At 37.9% G+C, this 25,725-nt stretch overlaps 1 protein-coding gene across 1 annotated transcript in view; it reads left to right on the forward strand.

The window, feature by feature from the left end:
• Positions 1-25,725, forward strand: part of kif1b (kinesin family member 1B) — a 79,943-nt gene that overhangs the window by 49,721 nt on the left and 4,497 nt on the right. Inside the window, 21 exon segments of the mRNA XM_079802424.1 lie at positions 5,725-5,827; positions 6,187-6,335; positions 7,023-7,201; positions 7,947-8,087; positions 9,564-9,815; positions 11,488-11,606; positions 11,763-11,848; positions 13,165-13,294; positions 13,761-13,905; positions 14,052-14,142; positions 15,252-15,370; positions 15,933-15,988; positions 19,537-19,645; positions 19,793-19,859; positions 21,075-21,159; positions 21,296-21,401; positions 24,183-24,297; positions 24,389-24,522; positions 24,828-24,889; positions 25,000-25,145; positions 25,269-25,511. Of these exon segments, the coding sequence (XP_079658550.1) occupies positions 5,725-5,827; positions 6,187-6,335; positions 7,023-7,201; positions 7,947-8,087; positions 9,564-9,815; positions 11,488-11,606; positions 11,763-11,848; positions 13,165-13,294; positions 13,761-13,905; positions 14,052-14,142; positions 15,252-15,370; positions 15,933-15,988; positions 19,537-19,645; positions 19,793-19,859; positions 21,075-21,159; positions 21,296-21,401; positions 24,183-24,297; positions 24,389-24,522; positions 24,828-24,889; positions 25,000-25,145; positions 25,269-25,511 (2,637 nt within the window).

The raw sequence follows: 25,725 nt of genomic DNA on the forward strand, positions 1-25,725 counted from the left end.
AGGACTTCATATGAGGGATTGAAACAAAACTCATCTGGCTTTGCTGCATGCCACTTGAAGCATGTTTGGGGTGCAACTATCAAGAGCTCTAATTGAAGAGGATGTCATAAATTTAAACTTGACAAAAAGAAAGAAACCAGCGCAACAACAGCAGATCACGCAACATCTATACCTTTTTGTTGACATTTTTCTCATAATCATGACAGTCATGCCTTGCATTTACTTTTTATATAGTGATATGCAACTTGGGAATAATGTTGACTTGAATTTGTATCTGCACACTGTACATCTAAAAAATAAAACCGTGGCACACCATGCTTAGAAAGCTTGAATATTGTCAAATGGATCTGCAAGTACACATAATGCTATCTAAAATATTCATATCTACAGTCAACTTGCAGTCTACAAAAAGGTGCTATGTCTTGCAGTTGATTGATTGTGTTAGTTAGAAATCTTTAAGTAGATTGACAATTTTTCTCAGCTTGATGAATTAAGTCTCATTTAGCTGTTCCCATTTTGCATATCACAACACTGTCCATTCTTTACAGAAAACATTCCTTTTGATTTCGATACCCCATTTTAATTTTCCCATTTTTGTTTTTCGCACTCTTTGGTTTGTTTCTTGTTTTGTTCTCTTAAGGATGGAGACTCTGATAGTGGGGATGACTCTGATAAGAGGTCATGCGAGGAGAGCTGGAGACTCATCACTTCTCTACGAGAGAAACTTCCTCCCAGCAAGCTCCAAACCATAGTCAAAAAGTGTGGCTTACCCAGCAGCGGTAAAAGACGAGAGCCTATCAAAATGTACCAGATCCCTCAGCATCGCCGTCTTACAAAAGACTCCAAATGGGTGACCATCTCTGATCTGAAGATCCAGGCAGTCAAAGAAATTTGCTACGAGGTGGCACTGAATGATTTCCGTCACACCCGTCAAGAGATTGAGGCTCTGGCCATAGTAAAATTGAAAGAGCTTTGTGCCATCTACAACAAGAAAGACCCGAACGAACGAGATTCTTGGAGAGCAGTGGCTCGAGATGTTTGGGACACTGTAGGGGTTGGGGATGAACGAATTGAAGATGTCATAACCAATGGACGAGGCGTGACTGACATGGATGACCTAAAGGTGCACATAGACAAACTCGAAGACATCCTGCAAGAGGTAAAGAAGCAGAACAACATGAAGGATGAAGAGATTCGAGCTCTCCGGAATAAGATGTTAAAGATGGAACAAGTGATCCCGCTGATTTCCAATGAGTCACAGGAGAGAACCACTCGTAGTGGACCCATGAGGGCTCGCAGTTCCAGCGAGGGTAAAGCTCCTGAGGAGAAGCCCAACTTTGAACAAACAGACGAGCAGGTGTCTAAGATGACGGATGATGATTCTTCATTCCGACGTGGACGTATGAGGTGGATGCGACAAGAGCAGGTACGCCTCAAGAACCTCCAGCAACAGGAGATTTCCAAGCAGCTCCGACGGCAAAATGGACCCCACCGCTTCATCCCACCCGAAGACCGCAAGCTGCGCTTCCCCTTCAAGAGTAACCCTAAGCATCGCAACTCCTGGACCCCTGGCACTCATATCATTATAACAGATGAACAGGTGATTGAGTTGAAAGTGCCCAAAGAAGCAGTCGAGGAAGAGGACTACTCCGGGGAGGTTGCAGAACCCATTGAACAAGTGGTACCAACCGTCCAGACGTATCCTCCTCTTCCTAGTCCCATGGGTCAACGTAGAAGCAAAGATCTAGAGCAGGGCCTGAGTCATAGACATAATCAAAGCCACAAACTCCACGAACGAGCCCGTAGTAACTCCTTCAACAGCAGCCAGAGAGCCTCGGATTCTACGGAGTCCCTCAATTCTGGTAACAGGAAGCCGCCTCACCCCCAACAGGCCTTCTACCAGCCACGCTACAACCAAAACCAGCATCATTATCCACAGCAACAGCATCCACAGTTCTATCATTACAATACTGTTGCCAGCAACAACTACAAGCAGTACCCACCCAATCAGCAGCCGAACCACCACAACAATTTTTGCACACCACCCCGTATGCGTAGGCAAATGTCTGCCCCCAATTTGAAGGGCAGTCGAGAAACCGCAGTGTGACATTGGAAGCAGGGCATAGGTTCATGTACAGAACTAGTTGACACTACAAATCACACATCACAGACTCATCGAAGCATTGAACAGCTTGTCCCCATCAAGTCAAACAGTTTTATGGCACTTGTTTGAAAGAATTGAATGTTCTTCTTGTCATTTGTGGATCCAAATTGCAATGATCTCCCTTTCAAAATACCACATGAAAACATTGCATCAACAATATTATCCCCCATCCATTTTAGCTATGAATATGGGTTAAAAGTTGAGCAATTAGAGTGCTGGTTAAAAGTTTCCAAGTCACAAAAAGATCTCAGAACAATGTTCTTGAGCCTTGATTAATAAAACAAGAATGTTTTGCAGTTAAGTATTGGGAACGATGAGTTTTGATAGGGTCACCCTTTAGTTCTTGGCTGTAGTATTAACTTTTTTAAACTTAAGTATATTTTTGGAAATGCCATCATTTATTTGAGAAGTACTTTAACACTGATTTGCCTCAGTTTACCTCTGTTTTGCTGCCGGTGACAGTCTGAATAGATCTTAGCATTAAACACACAACCACTACACGGCAACATTTCGTACTGTCCAGTGATAACCTTGAACCTTTACTTGAATTTTGAGTTTTTGAATTTACAATTCAGTCATATTTGTGCATTGAAGGTGCATAGGTAACGTGTTCAGTAAATGCTGGAAGGTTAATAGCCAACTTTTTATTCTCTTGAATGTTTATAAACACGTTAGGGAAGATATATTTTTACTGTTGCAGTTTTTTTTATGCAAGTTGTTTTATGTCCTGAAGTTTTGGGTCTCTATGTTGATATTGCCCATTAAATAGATTGAATATGAACGGTGGCAGCAAAGGTATTTCTCTAGCTGCCTTATGCATGAGTAAAAGATTATGAAGGATTGCTTTTAACGTTTTTAAGTGCCTTATTGACTTCCTAATGAGTCATTAACATATTGCATTCATTTCCTTGTACTTGGCACCTAAAAGTAAGTACTGTTATAGCAATATATGAAGAAAACCGAATAATTTTTTACTGAATTCTTATCACTCTTATTGTGAAAGATAAAGACACTGCCCCTCTTGTTTGGTAAAACGTTTATTTGTTCTTTTTTTTAGTCAAAAAAACTGCCACACTGATTTTATAAAGTTTGGTTCTGCCTTATTTTGAGTACAAACCACTCTGCACTAAACATCCATATCCACAGAGGTAATGTTTTTGTGTAAGAGCGTGCTTTGCATCTATTGTTCCTCGAAACTGTCTGCTGCACTCTGATCCTCAATAGGGGGGGCAGTCTGTTCCCACGGGATAGAGTCAGTGTTCTAAAACACTCAGCTGTTCTCCTTATTTTCGGGTGTCCACTGTGTGGTAAGCGAGCCCACAGAAAGCACCAGAGACATGCCATGGAAAGGACCTCTAACAGGACCGTTTCCATGGTTTCCAAGGCTCATTTTGAAACTAGTAGCGTGTTTTTAGCAACGGAAAACCATTAAAAGCCAAATAAAATTTGCCGAACAGGTGTGTAATGCACTGCTTTTTGTTTAATTTTCTCATTTAGTCTCACAGCTTATATATGTAATGCCACTGAACACTTCTGACTTTTATTAAATTTTCCACTGATATTTTTTTTCGTTCTAACTAAATAGTAATTACATTCACGTAGGGTTAATGTAGTTTTACATCCTTGCACTTAAGCCACTGTGATTTCCCTGCTTAAGCCTTGATATAATTATGCACTGATGTGCCTCAGCGCCCAAGTGTGTCCCATTACCAGCTGTGTATTACCAAAGCACATGTTCTGAAATCCTCTTCATGGTCATCTCCTCTAGCCAGAGCAAAAAGTTAGCCAACTAGGTCTAAAGTCCATGATTCAGCATTGCTTCATAAGAATGAAGAACTTGAATTCTTTTGTTGTCAGAATTACTGCCTTGTTTCTTTTCAAACCCCTGGGTTTTTGGTATAGTAAGCAATGCATATTGTTTAAAACACAACTGTTTTTCCTTCAAAAGGAATTTTTTTCTCTGGCAAATCATGAAACTGGTTAACTAAAAAAGCAAGACTCTAGTTTAAAGGTTAAATGTGTAATTTTTATTCTGAAAAGTGTGGTGCTCTGTGTTATTTGAGCATCCAGACGCCGTGACATTGGCTCAACCATTGTTGTCAGTTTGGGGGCGGGGATATCTGTTTTGCTGTCCATTGACATACAGAGGAGTGTTTGAAAACCTGTGTGGTGCAGCAGAATTACACACTTCGCCTTTCAGTGTAGCACAGCAATGAAAGTATAAGTTACTTCTTGAAAATCTTCTATTTGAATGACTATCAAGACATGCCATTTCCCTGCTCCAATAAACTTTTTATGCTACCATTAATGTACGGTGCTGCCAGCTACTCTTAACTACCACAAGAGGAGCGAAGAAAAAGTATACATTCAAACAGACAATGTATTTTACCATTTTTTTTTAAAGGTATGTCACTTGTCTGTTCAGTGTTTATCTATATGCAATGGTGAGTGCCTCTAAATGGCCCTGTATTATAAAGTGTTATTTTGGGAGGCGTTTTTGTGCAACATATGATTTTCAGTGCTCTAAGATGTGTTGATGGTTTACTAATATTGCTATTACCGTGAACTGTGCTGAATATCAATATTTCAAACAATGACTGAAATAAAGCGAACAAGTTTGAAATGCAGCGACTATTTCTCTGAGCTAAATGTCATCATCTATACAAAAATTCCAGCATATGCTTTATAGCAAGCACATTTAGATGTGTATTTATATGATAATTCATTAATATTATAGCTCTTAGGAGATAAGACAGCAGTCAGCCATTAGTCCTGTGTCTAAATTGAAATATAAAATGAGTTTTACTTGAAGTCCCGAGCAATTATTTTATCCATCTGGTATAAGTAAAGTTTCATCTGTTTGATATTGCCTTTTCAGACAGAACATTCTCATTCTCACATTTTAGTGGAACCACATATAAAATACCTGGTACAGAGTCATTTCTACCTGAAGCCTTTTTCATTACTAATTAAATATATGCTAAATAAAATGTCTAGACCTTTTTTTTTTTTTTTGCACCATTGAGATTCTTTCTACAGCATTTATATGCGGCAGTAAAAAACAGACTTTGATTTTTAAATGTTCAAAAGAGCTGGAGGGGTGCAGGAAGGGTTTCACGTTATCAGAAATATGTTCTCCCCATGGCAGAACATCAAAGTGAAAATAGCTTTCTAAGTTTTCACTGTTACTATCGCATATTTTAAGGCTTTTTCTGCTTGAGCCACCTCATAATGGTTGTGACTTTTGCACAGGGAAGCATCACTTATATTTTCAGAAAATGCAAAAAATATTTGAATATAAATGGATGGGTCTTCATTGTCTATTTGTATGTGCAAAATTAGTGCTGTTTAGTTTAACGTCAGCTTAAGCCATTAAAAATGAAATTTACGAAGTTTTTTTTAACTATTCCATTGTCAAGAACTTGCCAAATGGCACACAGTTGTTAAAGCAACTCTAAAGTGTAACCGTCTAACTTTTATCTCTCCAAGGTTCAGTAAGTGTCTGTAGTGCTGATAAGATCGTGTCTGCTGTCCTCTCTCTTCATCGCATTTTCTCAAAGGTATATGAGAGTAAACTGCAAGAGCTACAGAAACAGGTGGAGACCCGCTCATTGGCTGCGGAGACACCTGATGAAGAGGAAGAAGAAGAGGAAGAGGATGAAGGTAGTGTATTTTGAGTGCCAAAAATCAGCTATATTATGCCGTGAAATGCTCCCCATTATCAAAAGATGTTAATGTGCAATGTGCTGGGACACTGACATGTTCCTAGATCAACATCACAATTCTGTCAAACAGAGTCCTAACTCTAAACTCTAATAACTCTATAACCTCAACCCAACCAAAACTACCACTACAATCAGAGGAAAATAGATAATAGGTTGTTAAGCCCCTACACCCTTCCCTATCTCTATAGTCTGATGGATTGAATGTTGTTTCAGGTACAATAAGGATGTCCTGCTTGGCAAAATTACAACCACATACTGTATGCTCTGCCATGTTTGACTATTGTTCCGGTATTGCAGTGCCCTGGACCCAGCATGAGTACGAGCTGGCCCAGTGGGCTTTCAGGAAGTGGAGATACCACCAGTTCACCTCCCTCAGAGACCAGCTGTGGGGCAATGCTGTATACCTCAAAGAAGCCAATGCCATCAGTGTGGAGCTCAAGAAAAAGGTACAGCACACAGATGACAGGTGTCATGTGAAAATGTGTCAATCATTGAAACAATGAACTATTTTTAACTTGGCATGGTGTGAAACACTGAAAAAACAGCAAGATTCGGCATAGCAGCTAAACGGTGAGTCTATTGCAGTGTTTCTCACCCAGGGTGCCTCACCATACTTCCAAAGGTGCCGCAAGATAAGATTTTGATTGAGTTTGTCATTCTGATGGCAGCTTACCAGTCCATTCTGCTGTATTTACATATTCACAGACAGATCTCTGTTGCTTTACTTATTACCCATGTGTCAGCTTTCAACATTTGGCTCCTTAATCTTAAAAAGAGCACACGCATACAGTTTCATCCGTTCTTTTCTGTCAACTGCTCTACTTTTGTTTGTTTATTTATCTTTTTTTCAATTCCTATGAGTATAACCTCATAAAGACCCCTGCTGTGTAGAAACATTTCTCTTCTGGTTTATCATGCGCTCTTACTTTGTATTTATAGCTTTAGTGGGGGCAGGGGTGATACATTTGTTTTTTATCAGCGATTGGAAATCTTGTGCTATTTTTAGCTTTGTTGCATTGCTTCACTTTCCACTTGCCAAAAATTAGGTCTGAACCTTCAATCTTACAGTCATCAGCTCACAGCTTTCATCCTTGTTGATGACCTTATGTCTATTTTTTTATATCTATTTTTAGGTCCAGTTTCAGTTCGTCTTGCTCACGGACACCCTCTACTCTCCGCTGCCCCCGGAGCTGCTGCCTCCAGAACCGGAGAAAGAGCGTGATGCTAGGCCTTTCCCTCGAACGGTAGTTGCAGTGGAGGTTCAAGACTTAAAGAATGGAGCCACTCACTACTGGTCCCTGGAGAAGCTCAAGTAAGCTTCAGGCTGCCAACCGCCCTGTGAAATACAAAGTTCTGCTAACAGAAATCCTTTGGTTCTTGTGCAATTATTTTTTGGAACCAATCCATTTACAAATCCTAAAATTAAATGTTATTTTTATTTTATTTTATTTTTTTATTTGTAGTGATTTTTAGTCTAATTGTTCCTCAGGGTGACATAACAGAACATTTGCATGACTCCTTTCAAAACCCATGATATTAATTCACTGGGATCAAAGGAGTTCTGTCATTCAAAGAACTCGGTTTGCTTCTCATGTGGCCAGTCACATGACCATATTGCAACATGACATCCAACCTTATATGCATAATGGCCTATTTTAAAATTTTAACCAGTGTATTTTTATTTATGTAGTTAATATTACGTTTAATTCTCTGAAACAAGTCTCTTATTGTGCCAAATACCCAAATTCTCTCTACTGTGCCATGTGTCAAATAAGAGGATCCCCAAATGACTTTTGAGCCAATTCCTCCATCAAGATGACAATTTGCTTTGAGATAAATAGCACCTAATGGCCCGGAATTTTCTCTTGGGTAGTCGGACAAAAACACATCTTCTTTGTAGACAACACTGGCACCTGCTGACATTACCTCATGTTCCCATGTAAACCAATTACCAGTCGAAAAGGCTTTAATGTAGACATTGTAATAGTTTATTTACATTTTTAAAAGAGAGAACACGATTCACCAGCATGAGATGTTGATTTTTCATGCTCTTCCAGGCAGAGGCTGGACCAGATGCGAGAAATGTATGACCGTGCAGGTGAGATGGCCTCGTCCAATCAGGGTGAGGATGGGGAGGGTGCTTTGACCGGCAGTGACCCATTCTATGATCGCTTCCATTGGTTCAAGCTGGTTGGGAGGTACGCTAATCATTTAACCTTGTTCCTGTGACTTGAGATATGATTGAGCATGTTAACAGAGACCAGTTCTTTTAGGGGTGTAACGGACCTTAGTTGATCCACGATCCGTATGGACCAGGCCCTTATGGTTCGATATGCATGTGATTCATGGATTAGTTCAACCATCATTGAGTGAAAGCTTATCATTTGCACATTTCTAAGCAATGGCAATTTAAACATTCAAGTGATTTTAAACCATTCAAGAGCAAGAACAGAACTCATTTACTCTTGCACAGCCCAGTGCGAGGTAGCAAACGAGGTACACCCCCTCGTTCTGTTCACCGCAGGGCCCGGTGCGGTTGCCCTGTTTCAGACAGCGCTCAAACACAGAATTCAGTTCTCTTTCACGCCTCCTTGAGCTTAAATGGACACATACACACAAAATTATCTCAAAATACCTGTCGCGACAAGTATTCTCATAAACACGTCATTTATATTTTAAATGAACGTAAACCGTTCAGAAAGAAATCGGATCTTTATCAGTATATTGACGCATTCGTTCTTAAAGTGACAGCATCCTATAAATACCTGCTGGTGTCATTAATGTTAATCAAACAACAAAACACAGCTTTAACGAAGATTAATCTGTTTCATTTATAGCAAGGTTACAATTGTCACAACCCCCCAACCCCCTCAGATCCGAAAAATGATCTGATCCGTGACTCAAAAACCACAATATGATCCGAACCCTGAGTTTTTTTATCCGTTGCACCCCTAATTCTTTGTATAATATTTCCTGCAAATGTGCCTAGAGAAGGTTTTTCAAATGCTGTTAAATTCAGTTCTTCACCAACCTTTTACATGTTTCTCAGTTAAAACAGAGTGTGTTTGTTTATGTGTGTTTGTATGAGAGCGAGAACTTGTTACATTTGCTCTCTTAGTGAAGAGGGAACTCATAAATCATTTATGACATCTTTGTTTAGTCATTTACACTGTTCATTTTCTCTTCATCCTTTTTATTCATATTATTTTTTGTGTGTTTGATTTGCATTGTTTTCCTAATCATTATGTGCTTGTTTTGCTGTTTGCTGGTGTAGTGTTTATTTTTTTTTAAATGCACTGTTTTTTATCCATTTATTACTATTAAATATTAACATCACCTTCATTTCATATGTAGATTGTTTTTTGATTCTGTGTGCTCATTATATACATTGTAGAATTTGTTTAAATTCATTATGTGGTTTTTGTTTTTAATTTTTTCCATGTTTTATTTCCATAATCAAGATTAGAACATTTTCTATGATCTCTTTTTAAGATTTAAATGCTTATTGTATTAACATAAAGTAAAAAAATTAGCAATTAATTATTCATGTACCTGCAATATCTATTGTTTTCTATTGCATGTCTCAAGTCATGCAAGGCCCTTAAATGTAGGTCATTTAAGTAATCCTGTAAACTGTTGTTGTGCCTGCATCCTACCCACGCATCTTTTTTTAGCGCACCTATTTTTCACGGCTGTGTGAACGAGCATCTGGCCGACCGCACGCCCTCGCCCACCTTCTCCACCAGTGATTCTGAGATTACCGAGCTGGCTGACGAAAGGCAGAGCGAGATGGAGGACTTTATGGATGATGAGGCTTTCGTGGATGACACCAGCTCAGATGCTGGGACCGAGGAGGGCTCTGACATCTTCAGTGATGGGCAGGACCCCTTCTATGACCGTTCCCCATGGTTCATCCTGGTGGGCAGGTTGGTGGTGACCACTGCTCGGGGGAAGCCTGACAAATGAGGGCTGGAGAGAGAGAATGAGTGACAGAGAAAGACGGAGAGAGTTGTGTGGCTTAGTGTGCAGCTGTTAATTGGGCTCCATGATCTAAAGATAATTTGTATACATTAAAAATAAAATAAACTGAATTATCTAGTCATGTGAGAGCAGATCTGATCTGAGAAACAGCTCACACGGCGATACCAGATACCTCCTCCAGTTCTCCGCAGCCTACATTTAAACTCCATCTGTCTGGTTTGGTTTAACATTAGTGCTCTAAACATTAGCACACATTTGTTTGTTTTCATCCATTGTATTTATTTTAAATGGGCTGTCAATCAATTTAAATGTGTTAAAGCATTCAGTTTATTTTTTAAGACAAGAAAACTGGTCAAACTGTTTCAAAATGCACTGCTAATACAAGCAAAGGAATGCAAATGTACGATAATTCAATACACTTTCCCAGCACTTTATAGGCTTAATCTAACATATGCACAGTTTCTTCCAGCGGCCTGCTGCATTTGTTCTTGGCTGGGGTTCACATTAACATTTTTATGAGTGACGTGTTTTACTTGTGGGTAATATTGCACTTAGCCTCGATGGTAATTAAATTTCACCCTACAAGAATGCAAATGAACTTTGTTAAACATCCCGTCTGGGTTCATAAATAAAATATCCGTAAAGAATGTCTTTCTCCATTGACTGTGAAACAAATGCTCACAATTGTGAGTTTTTAGAAGTCACACAAAAAAAATACAAATTGAATAATGTCAAATTAAATAAATGTGCTAATGGCTTTAGAAAATAACTGTATATTAAAACACATTTCATTAATCACATCCTTTAACATGTTAACCTTTTGATTTACAGCCCTAATTTCTGTCCTAATTTATTTTTTGTAACTTGTTTAATAATTGTTTTCATTGTTTAATTGTTTCAATTTCCTTTTTATTTAATTTTTATCTGTATTTTTTCCTTTTTATTTTAATATTCATTCAGTGTACTAAAGTAAGAGCTGTTATTTATCAGTCAGTTGTACTAGAGAGAAGGATAGAGGAGGATGGCAACATAGTCTGGATGGATGCAGAGGCGCAAATGGACCTGCGTCATCGTGGCGTCACTGATGCGCTACAGTGATAGCTCTCCTCCATCTTGGCCTTGAGGCTGCCCACGGGGGGAGGAGGAGGAGGAGCTCTCTGACTGCAAACAGCTCCTGAAATTCAGACTATGTGTGCCCCCTAGCCTCTGAAACTATAAAATATTCTCTATTTTTTGTTTTGTGTCCGTACAACATAATGTATGAATTATTTATTTGTCGTCCTTTTTCTCTGGCATTTAATTTCAAGGTTGGAGGATACGTTTTCTGTCTTTTGTTGTTTAGTGCTGTGTTTTGTTTGCGTCTGCTCTTAGTAAAAGTGTCTGACACATCATATCCATTATTATCCAATGGTGTTAATCAAGGTAATGGAGATGAACCTGTGGCACTGCAGTGAAATGAAGTCACTGTCCATAACACTGCTCAGCTGTGCATCTCCTGTACCCTCCATACTAATAAATTTGGTTCTTTAACATGTTCTGAACGTGTGCGTGCATAAGACAGTCAGGTGACGACGGCTCTCGGGGCGATGCTATAATTGCTGTTCTTTTTTCCTCCAGAGCCTTCGTGTACCTGAGTAACCTGCTGTACCCTGTTCCTCTGGTGCATCGTGTCGCTATAGTTACAGAGAAGGGAGATGTGCGAGGATTCCTGCGAGTGGGGGTCCAAGCCATCGCTGGTGAGCGCTGATCTATATTAATGAATTTAGATTTAATTAAGCACAGTTGATAATAAATCTGATGTGCTTTATAAACAGTAATTCACTTGATTAAGTTGTTTTTCAACTGATCTGTGACGCGTATGTCCTTATTCCTTGGTATTTGTGTTTTTGTAGCAGACGAAGAGGCTCCTGATTATGGATCTGGTGTTCGTCAGTCGGGCACTGCTAAGATTTCCTTTGACAATGAGTATTTTAAAAAGGTACATGTCAGTCCAGATTGTGGCAAAATATTTGTCTAAATATCTCCCCACAAATGACACATACCCATACATAGGAGGATATAGGCTACTTGTAGAAAAAAGATTGGGAGAATTCACAATACCTAATATGGTAGCTGTAGGAAAGGAATTCCTGCCTTCCTAAAAGTGTCAGTCACTATATTGACAAATGTAACGCTAACCCTAACCCAAGATGCGAAAAATAGAGTTTTTAATTAGCCTTGATTAAGTTGAATGGGCAACATTTTATATGATTTTATTGCTTATTTTGTGTATGTTTTTGCAAAGAAAGCAGAACAAACAATTTTAAAGATTACAGGCTTTGTCTATTTAAGTTGATAGGAGCTTGAACTTACATGACTAGAATATTACCAATATTTACCAAGATGGCAACTGTGTGATCCTAAGTTTTTTTCATGCGAGATATAGCCTACTGTATAATATTCACAATTCATGTGTGTATACACTCGAGGTGGTAATGCGGCCACAACGTAAAGTAGAGTCACCTTGGGTGTGCATTATTTTCTAATAATTCAATGGACCAGAGTCAATTATTCCACTTTACTACAGTTACCTCACCTTAAGACATTGTTTTTGTCCTTAGTTTTAGAGAGAGAGAGAGAGAGATTAATCGTGTGTAAATCGTGAGTCAGTGCGGCTCAAGTGTTCGGCAGCAGCGTCTTTACTAATAGTGAAACTGTACGTTTATCTGCTTCAAGAACAGTGCTGTTATTACATCGCTAGTGAGAAATGTCATGTAGCTTTTAAGTTGCAAATCTATTTTACTGATAACATTTTCAGAGCTTTCCATACATAAAAATACAATGTAAAATACAATGTAAATTTTGTGACAAAAACATGGAAATTATTTATCGTTTTTATCCTATTGTTTACTATATTTATTTGCTTGGTCAGTGTCGTTTTGGTTCTTTTGCTTTTGTAGGCTGTAAGGACCATTTAAAATAACTGAAATCATTTGGCGAAGTGATATGGTCAAGACCTATGGTGCGTCTCCCTGAAAATAATTGCACACCTTAGAAAGTTTTTTTTTTTTTAAACTTTATTATATTATATTAATTATATTATTCAGAACATTTAACTAGGTTTTTTTCACAAAAGACTATTCATGTCTAGATTGATACTAAGATATTGGATTTCAAGTTTAAAAATGTATCTTGTCTCATGCTTTACATTAGTACTAGTTTGTACAAGGTTTGAGTTGTTTATTATATCGCTGCCTTTGTCTTTTTATTTCCTCTTTTTTTACCCCCTCTCTCTTTTACTCTAACACCATCCAGAGTGATTTCTCCTCCGTGGTCATGACCCGCTCTGGCCTCTCTTTGGAAGAGCTGCGTATTGTGGAAGGTCAAGGTCAAAGTTCAGAGCTCATCACCCCTTCAGAGGAGATGAACAGAATAAATGACATGGGTGAGTGTGGATACACAGGACAGCTGGCAACCCCTGGCAACCCCCCTGTGGAACCCCTGAGTAAAAAGAAATGCTTACACATCCAGACGATGCTGTTGTGTTCCGGTGTATCACATTCGATGTACACTGCCTAAGTATTCTGAAAGCTTTAGGACAAAATAGATTCTTCTAGCAGGTTTTAACAGTAATACAAAGACCATGAAAGTATATTTATAGATGTTGTTTTTTTAATATCAAATAACTATCAACCTACATTTTTTACAATAAATATTTATTTTTATATAATTAGATTAGATAGTTTTACTTACTTTTTTATGGAATTAGTTCAACACAGTAGAAAACAATTATAGGGAATGCCCAAGAAAAACTATAATCTACAATTTCACATTAACTGTGTAGAAAACCATTTACATAAAACAGTCTAATATTATGTATATTATTTACGCATGTGTTTTGTGTCTAAAAGACCTGAAGCTTGGGAACATGGACACAAAACTGGGTGATGCTTTGGCAGAGCATCTGGAAGTGGGCAGTATTTTCACTTTCCGCGTCACCGTTCTGCAGGCGAGCAGCATCCCGCCCGAGTACGCAGACATCTTCTGCCAATTCAAGTGAGTCAGCCGGTCTCCATAGCAACCCTTCTTTCCTGTCTCATTGGTCTTTATTCAGACAGAGCACACACACACACACCTTCACATAAGCCACGCAAACGCACTCTCACGCTTCTCTCAGTAATCCTGTCTCATGCTGCCAACAGTTTTCTTCATCGTCACGATGAGGCTTTCAGCACAGAGCCACTGAAGAACGCAGGCAAAGGTGCCCCGCTGGGCTTTTACCATGTACAGAATGTAAGTGTTGAATGCAGCCTGAGGGATGAGGTTTTAAGGAGGAGAATGTACATTATGGTGACATAACCACCCTAGAGTTGTTAAAGGGATAGTTCACCCAAAAACACATTTTTTATATTTATCTGCTTACCCCCAGGGCATCCAAGATGTAGGTGTCTTTGTTTCTTCAGTAGAACACAAATTAAGATTTTTAACTCCAACCGTTGCAGTGTGATAGTCGTATAATGCATATCAATGGGGATATTTTAGAGTATGAGAGCAATAAGAGTAAAAACACATAGAAATACGAATCCTTATTAAACCATGCGGCTCGTGGCGACACATTGGTGTCTTAAGACACGAAACGATCGGTTTCTGCTAGAAACCGAACCGTATTTGTTATTTTTTTCCCTCTTATCAGACAAATGTCATGTAGTATTCCCAGCGCCATAACTTCCGGTGAAGAAGGTCAAAATATTGCTGCGATCAAAGAGATATATATATATATACACACATACATGCATACATACATACATACATACATACATACATACATGTAGATGCCTCATTCGTCTGATCCGCGCACAGGCACTAATGAGGAATCTATGTATATACCTATGATCGCGCCGGTATTTTGCATGTATTTTGACCTTATTCGCCGGAAGTGATGGCGCGGGGACGGCTGATGCAGACCCATAGAAAAAAATGAAATACATTTTTAAATATGGATATTTTTCTTACACAAACACATCGATTCGCTTCAGAAGGCCTTTATTAACACCCCGAGGTCACGTTGAGCACGTTATTTGACAGACAGATGCATTTTTTAATGGACTTCAAAAACAGAGCAACTATTACTGCTATTATAATGCTTGGATTAGCCAGAACATTTTTAATATAACTCAGATTTTATTCGTCTGAAAGAAGAATGTCATATACACCTCAGATGACTTGAGGGTGAGTAAATCATGGGCTAATTTTCATTTTTGGGTGAACTTTCCCTTTAATAGAGTTCTCATTAAAATATTTCATCAGGCTAGATGCGTATAAAGAGTTATGCTTAATTATTGCCCATCTTTAGACAAATCTGAATGTGTTGTCAACTTATTTATTCGCTTTTTCACATCCAGATCTCAGTGGAGGTGACAGAGTCCTTTATTGAGTACATAAAGAACAAGCCAATTGTATTTGAAGTGTTTGGCCATTACCAACAGCACCCACTGCACATTCATGGACAGGACATGATCAGGTACCAGCCTGTTGTCCAGTTTTACATATTTGATAAGCATTATCTTACATTTCAGGGATGTAACCACATTGATGGTGACTTTTCAAATAGGTCTCTTTGTTAAAGGACATTTTAGAATTGTCAAATATCAGATTAATAGGTTCTTTCTATAGTTTTTACAGTGCCGTAAGAGTTGATTTTTTTTTTTGTCATATTAGTGTTATTTTAACATTATTTATATACTATAATTGTAGTTATTAATATTTTGAATTTGCTTTAATTCGCTCAATGTGAATTGTCTCAAGTCGCATTGACAGCATGCCACAAATGCTGTTGATGGAGTTTGATTTGTGTTTTACCTAGAATATTCCTTTAAATTATTGCAATGAATATGCTAGTAAAATAAGTAATTAAAACATAAAGTATTGTATAGTTGTTCTACAGCATAAAGTAGCAGGAAATAAATGTTCCCAAAATCCTAACTCTGTGGTTATGCCCTTGGTGTACTGATTCAATCAGCATACAGATATATTGTAGTTTTTTATTTTTGCATGTCTAATTTAATTTTCTGCTTGTCTTGTAGCCCTTCTCAGCCTTCCAGAAAGTACTACCCCCCACCTATGCCTCTGTCTAAACCAGGTATGACAGCAACTGCTATATAACTCAAAAATGACATCTTCATTTGTCTTCATAAAGGACATTACATGTTCATTAAGTCAGCTTGAAGTGTCTTAAATTAGCATAAGTAACAAAGCAATTCCTTAAATAATCCTCGCCCAGAGCGTGTATGCTCCTCTATCTCCCCTCTAATTATTAGTGTAATTCATTACAAGATTCATTAAACAAGGAACTACCTCAGTTCATAATGATGCTGTAATCTCTGGCTCTTTCGTTCGATACGGTTATCTCCTCTCAAAAGGGCTGTGGATCCCATTTATGCGGCAAGTCAGTTTGAAAGACGAAGCTGTCAGCCTTTCCTGTCCAGACTGTTGTTTTTTGATAAAGAACATATCGCTTTGCGACCTAAAATAAAACAAAGGCTGCAGCCTTGAAGTGTCATCCATCCTGACGGCATATTGATCGTCACCCCGAGCTGTCAGGCTTTTATATCGCGATATGAATCTAGAGGTGCTACATCTCAGCTGGAGATAATTGGAAAAGTTGTAGAGCTCTTTGTGATTTATAGATTGTAGATGCAGTGTGTTTAAAAACATCCAACACCTGTCATACTGTCATACATATACAATATCATTCAAAGAACTGTTAAAATGGTTTCTAATCTCCAGGTGCCAGTCAGGCATTTCTTTTGTACAGTTCTTATACAGTTGCAAGGTACATATAGGGATTGGACAAAACAAATAGGTGATATTTCTTTATTAAGGTGTTTCATAAGCTTCTTTTAATATAGCTTTCAACCTTCTTATAATTGATTCATACAACTTTTAAATAGTCTTCAGTGGAATGTCATCTTTCATGACGTGTCATTTCCCTCAGAGATGTTTAAAGTCAAATATTTAATATGAAATTAACTATAAAGTATTTTTATCTTTCTTTAAAATTATAGCCATTAAAGGCACAATATGTAAGATTTTTTGGGATTAAAATATCCAAAAACCACTAGAACAGTGTTATATATTTTGTTGTTACTTACATTATGCCAAATGTTTCCAAGAATGTTAAATCCAGAGAAATAAGCGATTTTAACAAGGACACAGACTGTTTCCGTGCGTTGCCTATCAATGACATCATACCCGCGTTACCCTCGATTTCTGGTTTTATTTTGTAGAAACCATGGAAACACTAAAGACGCTTTAATATATTATGTGTTAGACAGGTGAGCAACTGTTTGGATATATTCATTGACAGAAAACTAATCATTGTTATGTAGCTCAACAGTTAGTCTTATTGTTTAAATCTCGTTTTCTTAATTTACCGCAATGTTTTACCATGCCTAATATTGATCTGAAATGAAATGAAATGAAATATGAAATGAAATGAAATATGAAATATACTTTATTGTCCCATGAAGGGAAATTTGAGATGGACTTCATAGCCAGCATTGAGCAGAACCTGATACATTATAAGATTTTACACCATTGTCATTCATTATAAAATCATTCATGATACATTATAAAAATTGTACACCATAATTAATTCACACAATACATACCATACACATGAAAAATAGCTAGAGCATCACTTATCCATATTCAACAATCTAATTGAGACGGGCACAAAATAATTTTTAAACCTGTTCTGTTTATAGCGGAGAACTCTATACCTTCTTCCAGAGGGTAAGAGATCATAACAGGGATGAAGTATATGTGATGGATCACTTAAAATCTTTTTTGCCTCATTTAGAGTGCATTGCTGGTAAAGAGACTGAATACTGGGATAGTCTTTTAGTCCAATCACTTTCATCGCAGTTCGAACAATGTACATTATCTTTAATTTTTTGATTATTTAGATTTTAAAGAGAGATTACCAAACCAAGAAGACAAGCCATATCTTATAACACTTTCTAATACAGACTGGTAAAAGAGAAACATGATTTTCTTATCGACACCATAAAAACGCAGTTTTCGTAAAAAATACAATCTTTGGTGAAGTCTTTTACACACCCAGTCAACATGCGTGTCCCACATAAGAGATTTGTCTGTGTACACACCTAAATACTTGTAAGATTGCACTTGATTGATTTCATGATTATGAACAGATACAGGCATATATTCCCCAATTCCCTTAGGATCAAAAATAATTTCCTGTTTTCTTAATGTTAATTTTAAAAAAATGTGCGTCACACCAATCAACAAAATAATTAATCTCAGAATAATGGGTAGAACAAATAGGTAGATCTAGCTTACTGCAGCATGCAACACGTGTCTCATAGTAGCTGCAGAGCAAAAGCACAGAGTAGCATAACTTTCAACTTTCGCATGTATATAATATGATAAAACAGTGCTGCGTTACTCCGCATACGCATGAAAAAGTGGAAGCGGTCGTCTGCGGCATAATAAAAGATCAAGGCGTCATCAAGCTACACATTTGTTTTGAATAAGCAACCTTTAGCGGCGAAAAATGACATATTACGGCTTTAAGTTTTAAGCAAAGGTATTCATGAATTTTTATGAAGTGTCCAATTACCTTTTGCGGTCCCCTACATTCTTTATCTTTTCCATTTCTCACATATAACTCCATCTCTGTCTTTTTCATTCCAATCCACATCCTCACCACTCTCTCCTGGGTCGTCCGCCCAGACCATGCTCGTAAGATTGAGTTGATCAGGTACCTGATGAGCGGGTACGTGCACGGCCAAGTGTTGGACACAATCTCGGAGCATGCAAACGCACTGGCTTCCACGGCCGTCGCCAGTCTGGAGGAAGGGGTAGATGAGCTGTCCCACTTCCCCTTCCTCCCCATACCCAACAGCCCCGTTCTCAGAGTGCCCAAACATGACGGTTGGTACAGAGCCTCAGAGGCGCAGAGTAGTTTAGATCGATAGTGTTTGGCTCTGTGCTGTGCTTTAATGTACTGTAGCCCATCATCCCTACCCAATGACAGAATCCCAGTGGATGTTCTTTTAAATGTAGATATTCCTAATGCTGAAGATAAGCTATGAAAGCTATTCCTTGAGCTGCTGTGTTTTTAAGTGTCACACTCCCTGGTTGATCTAGACTGCAACGACAGCTGCTTCGTGTTTCCTTTTGTGTTACTTTGAAGCTGTAGTGCTAATTAAATCATGTTGGGTGTTTTCCATATTCTCTTGCTAGCTTCCCTCAAGATTTTTTTTCTTCACAAATGACAAACAGTTACACTAGTGTTTTTCTTCCATCTCTGTGCAAAAGATTTCCTGCAGCTTTTCCCCAGCACAATTGTCTCCCACCAAAAACACTGACAGACCAATCCAGGAAATGGAGTTCCGCCCCTTAGTTGAAGTTTTTAGGAACACATCAGCTTTATTGATTTTCCTGATGTAGTGTAGAGTTTCTTGTGGCTGATTTTCCAAAGTCTACATAATGACACTCCTTTAAGCTGATGCTTTGCGTTTTCTCACATTACGTGACTCATGCTTATATTGTTAATCTGTCATGTTCAGCAAAAAAAAAATTATAGAAAAAATAGGCTAGTTTAAATCTATCCGTATGGTGCCATATTCCCGCCCTATTAATATTCCACTTACCTTGCAGTGCCAGCCACCAAACTGAACACCATTACCAAGTCCAACCTGGGTCAGTGTGTGAGCAAGTATGATCTGCTGGCCTGGTTCGAGATCAGTGAACTGGAGCCCACTGGAGAGTAAGTGAACCACATTGACATCTGCATAAAGGGCCCAAATTTCTGGTTAAAATGATTTTAATCAGTTGCCCCAGTAAGCAGGATTTAAAGAGAATCGGTATATTTAAAAAATGTTTGCACACATAAATGAAGTGTTGTTTATTATAGGTATATCCCAGCTGTAGTCGATCACACAGGAGGTCTTCCCTGTCATGGCACGTACCTTTTGCACCAGGTATTTATTCTGTTTTATTTATTTATTTTATTTATTAAAGCTGCAGTCCGTAACAATTTTTGGTTAAAAATGATCCAAAATCAATTGTTGAGCAAGTACATAACCAGCCAGTGTTCTAAACTATCTCCTTACCGTAGTCTGATTCACAACGGTAAACTTGTGATAATATGTTATAACTTGAGTGGTACTGGTGGGTTTTCTGCGGGAAATTCGAGCATGGCGCCGTTCGTCTTTGCGTCATTACGTCACGTCTGTATACATAAAGAAGGAGTCCCAGGCAGGCTATATCACATGTGAGGATGCTGCAGGTGGCGGATCATTTATAGCCTTTTCTCACAGCAGCTGGAATAATTAAACATATCATTTTGATGGCGGATTGTAATCCAGAAAGGACCAAACGACAGTGACAACTGGCGATTCACCTGTAGTCAAAAGCAAAAGATTAGACTGTACAGAAATTGAAATCTACAGGTAACGCTAATACACACTAAATACACAGTCACGCAATGCTGATGTTGTTAACATGAACAATTTGAGAACAAAGTATAACAATAATATATGATATGAGCTAAGCAATCAACAACGATTTAAGCGATTTAATCACCGTTGGTAGCGCGAATCTGTGATTCCGAAGTACAGTATTTACTCCAGTGCGGTGACTAACATCCACACAAACTCCTCAAAACATTAGATTGTTATGCTGATGCCATGTTGATGCACAGCCCACGTAAAGATGATAAATCCGCAAATAACTGCAATTGCAGGTTTCAAACAGAGATGGGGACAAGGAGGCAAAACTTACGGACTGCAGCTTTAACATAGGACAATTATCGATTATTAAAAAATTGTTATACATACAAATATGTAACTGGAGGAACAATATTGTACTATAATGACAAAAAATAGGCCTGAAAAACAAAAAATTAAATTATTTTGAATAATGCATGAATGCATAATCCATTGGATATTATAGCAAATATGATTGAATTTTGAATTCCGTTATCAATGCTTTCAATCTTCAAATGTCTGTATTGCAATGCACTCTGGACTTGTGTTCTTCGGTCTCTACGTTCTATTAATATTAAATTCTTTCTGCATTTGCAGTCAGGAAATCTGTAGTTAGCCTAAGGATCATGTTCACTGTCCTTAGCCAAGGACATATAAATGATTCAAATTGAGATTGCATTTAGTAACCTGTGTGGCTTGTGTTTTCAGGGCATCCAACGTAGAATAACAGTCACTTTGATCCATGAGAAGGGCAGTGAGCTGCATTGGAAGGACGTCCGAGAGCTGGTTGTTGGTCAGTACAAATTGTGTTCTGAAATCTTAAATAGAAGATCTAATTGCTATTAGCACAGCTGGAATGCTGTATTGACCAATCAGTAGCCAAGACAAAGGTTACAGCCATCTGACATTGATCATTGTGTCTGTTGTAGGTCGAATCAGGAATAAGCCAGAAGTGGATGATTCAGCTGCAGATGCAGTCCTGTCACTCAACATCATCTCAGCTAAAAACTTGAAATCTTCCCACAACTCCAGCAGGTATGTTGTGTTTGGCTCTCCACGTTTGACAACCTAAGCACCTTTTCCCAGTAAAGGGCCTATTAAATCAAGTATTAAGTTGAATTGATCTGTCTGCAGTCAGTGGCAGGTCTGCAAATGCTCTACTCACCTAATGCAAATGCATTTACCTAACTGCTTAGAATTCAGGGGAGCATGTTGAACATGAGTCACCGCTGCCATCAGTGAGAGGGAAAAAATCCTGCAGGGATCAAGAGAGCCATCTAGTGGACCAAAAGAAAAACAGCAATTTAACCAATATGCACAATGCCCTGTACAGCTCTTATTTATTTTGAAAATGTGCATGTTGTGTTCTTTTAATGATGCCAGTTTGCTTTATTCTCTCGTTTGCTCATTTATTTCCTTTGCCTGTTTAATCTGAATGCTGCTTTTTGTCTTTTGATTTATAAATATTTCTGTTGCCTGACTGTTTCTGCTTGTTTTGTCTCTCTTTTTGTTCTCGTCCTTTTCCTGCTGCGGTTGGACTCTTGGTTTTGCTCAGCCTTTCTATTGATAGCGATATTGCTAGGTATCAGAACCACCCGATCATAAAGCATTTTTACCAACAAAGTGCTTTATGAGACGTTTGTGATCTGTAGGCGTAAAACAGTAGCAGACTTATGTACTACATCTGTGTCAGTGTTTTCTGCCTTTCTCTTGACTCATTCTACTTAATAGTATGAATTAAGGTGAAGTATTACTGTTGAATATGCAAAAGAAAATCTATTCTAATAATTTGCTATATTTAAATGCAAAATAAATTAAAAAAAATGTTTGGGCCTCACCCATTTAAACTTTTGAAATAATATAGAAATTAGGCATCACATAATTAAATGTAAACACATTTGCATATTAAGTGATTTAGACCACATTTGTTTAAATGTAACCAACAACAGGCCAAAACTCAGACCCTTTTGTCTTTATGGTTATTTAATGTAATATTTGATTATATGTGCATGTACTGTAAATTAACATATATTGTCCCTTTTTTATTTTAAGATAACATGGCCCATTAAATTGGCAAATTTAATATATAATATAATATGATGTATTATGTTTTCTATGCCACTCTAAGAAAATAAACCTTTATTTAATAAAATGTATATATTAGTGCTGTCAAACAATTAATCACGATTAATCATACCTGAAATAAAAGTTTCTGTTTGTTACATAATATATGTGTGTGTACTGTGTATAATAATTATGTATGTATAAATACACACACATGCATGTATATATTTAAGATTTTTTATATATACATTTTTATATATAATATAAATGTATAAACTGTATATACATGCAAATATTTCTTAAATATATACATGTATGTGTTCAAATATACATAATAATTATGCACAGTACACACACATATATTATGTAAACACAAACTTTTATTTTGGATGCAATTAATCATTTGACAGCCCTAATATACAGTCAGTATGATTACATTTTTTTTGTTTTTAATATAAAAGTATTTTGCTTTTGCATGTAGTATTTCCCCTTAAAACTATTAAGTAGATGAGCTTTTGCCACCACATATCTTTAAAAAAAGCATTTGAATGAATGTAGATCTGACATTTCATCTGATTATACTCTACATTCACTATTACATTTGGCTTGTTAGCTGCTGAAATCTGAAATGATGAGTCTAGGTACAGGTGCAGACAAGCCTTTGTGCCTCTGTGCCATTTAAACAGTGAATTAAGAACAAGAAAGGGAGGGGAGGGAGTGGAGAAAGAGATGCAAAGATATTTGAGGATGAGTCACCTGTGCGAATCTCTTTCTCTGTCTCCATGTGTCCGTTTTTATAAATTGTGTGTCTTTGCTTAGTCTTCACAGCGCTGTAGCTCTGAGTCACACACACGCGCACCGCTTCCTCACAGTCTGCTTTAAGCTCAAACCAGATCACTAATAATGTAGCACCTGTCAACACTCTTGTGTTGTGTTGATCACTATGTGACTCGAACGCATCAACATACTATTCAGACACAGAGATCTCCCAATAGTGCGTGATACAGCTGTCATTACACCTCATGTTTTTCACAGTGAGATTGTCTGTCTATTAGCACCTTCTGTTAGCTGAAAGTTTGCAGACAGCATAACTAATGTATTTATTGTAGAAGCCTGATGCTTCACTGTCATGTGCAGTTAAAAGTCAACATGAAATCAAAATTTGTAATTTATTAATTTGTACTATTAATACATATTTTTTGGCCTTATTGGGAGTAATTCGTTGGTGTTAAATAAAGAGAGAATTTTTTTGATAATCGTTCAGGTTCGATACTGTTCAAAAGTTTAGGGTCAGTAAGATGTTTTAATGTTTTAAGAAATCTCTTATGTTCACCAAGGCTGCATTTATTTGATCAAAAATACAGTAAAACAATAATATTGTGCAATATTACAATTTAATATATTTTAAAATGTAATTTATTACTGCTCATCTTTTGATTATTTGAATGCATCCTTGTTGATCAAAAGTATCAGGTTCTTTAAAAAAAAAAAAATCTGGCCTCAAACTTTTTGAATGTAATAACTATTCATGATACAGTCAATTCCTAAATTGATACATCCTGTACTACATTTTTTTATGTGAAAATGGGTTGTGAATGTCATTTCATGTTGTCTTTAAGCACATCCACATTCAAACACATGTTCAAAAAAATAGTCTATAGCATAACTAATCACTTAAGCACCAGTAAATATCCTTCCATGTATTCATATTTCTTCTATATCCTAAAATCGAATGCATTTCTCCTTTCTCAGGACATTCTACCGGTTTGAGGCTGTCTGGGACAGCTCCCTGCACAACTCTCTCTTGCTCAACCGTGTCACTCCCTACGGAGAGAAAATTTACATGACCCTGTCAGCCTATCTGGAGGTCAGCATTAACTTCAGCATTTAATTTCAAATGACTAGTTCTTTAGAAGCAGGTTTTACAGCATTGACGTGTGCTAACCACTCCCCTGCAGCTTGATCACTGCATCCAGCCTGCCATCATTACCAAGGACATCTGCATGGTCTTCTACTCCAGAGATGCTAAGATCTCTCCTCCACGCTCCCTGAGGAACCTGTTCGGCAGTGGTTACTCCAAAACCCCCGACTGGTAAAAAAAAAAAGTTTATTTCTTTAACGACAAAAAAGCTGAAATGTTTCTGATGGTTAGTTGACTTAAAATACTTTTAGGGCATATCCTGCTTTGTGACATGCTGTACTCCATCTAAAACTATTTTAAATTGCATTTTAGCAAATCTTGTCAAACACACATGCATATCAATGTTATGCAGGAATCATATTGATCAAAGAAAATTGTTGATAGACTAGTCCTCTAGTCCTCTCCGCATGCACGTAAATTTACTCTGCGTTTAGAAACTTTGCAAACACTGTTTTCTGATGTGTTTCCTTTTGCAGTAATAAAGTGACTGGAATGTATGAGCTTAGCTTGTGCAAAATAGCCGACACAGGAAGCCCAGGTAAGATTTTCCTAAAAATACAAAACAAAAAATGTAAGGATGCTTTAAATGATTCTGCATATTGTTATAATAGGCCTGCTTTATTAATCAACTTCATTGTTGGTTTTAAGGTATGCAGCGGCGGAGGCGGAAGGTTCTGGATACATCTGTGGCGTATGTGCGTGGAGAGGAAAACCTGGCAGGCTGGAGACCCAGAGGAGACAGTCTGATCCTGGAGCACCAGTGGGAACTGGAGAAAATCGAGCAGTTGCATGAGGTCAGGATAGAAGATCACGATTTAGCACTGCCACACTTTTTGCTGCCTGTGTCTATCTGTGTGAGAATATCCTAAAGGCAGTTGTGATCTCCAGCCCCTGATGTCCATTTCTGTCTTTGTCAGGTGGAAAAGACGCGTCACCTGCTGCTGCTCCGTGAGAAACTGGGTGAGACGCCTCCTCCTAAATCCCTGAGCGAGTCTCTGTCTCCCAGTCTGAGCAGCGGCACCCTCAGCACCTCCACCAGCATCTCCTCCCAGATCTCCTCCACCACCTATGAGAGCGCCATCACGCCCAGTGAGAGCAGCGGATACGACTCTACAGACATCGAGAGCTTGGTAGACCGCGAGAAGGAGCTGGCCACTAAGGTAAAAGACCCTACTAAAGTATTACTTTAATATCTGTAATTATCTTTGTTGTGATTTTGATTATGATTCTTTATTTGATCCTTTAATACCGTGTTCCGTTTGAAGTCAGATATAAGCGATTCCTACGTGATATGTCTGGTTTACCATATATTATATGACTATTTTCATTCTTATCAGTGCCAATTAGGTGCATTTTATTGTTATATATGTGTTC

Source organism: Gobio gobio (genome assembly GCF_949357685.1).
Source record: "Gobio gobio genome assembly, chromosome: 21".
In the NCBI taxonomy this organism is placed as follows: domain Eukaryota; kingdom Metazoa; phylum Chordata; class Actinopteri; order Cypriniformes; family Gobionidae; genus Gobio; species Gobio gobio.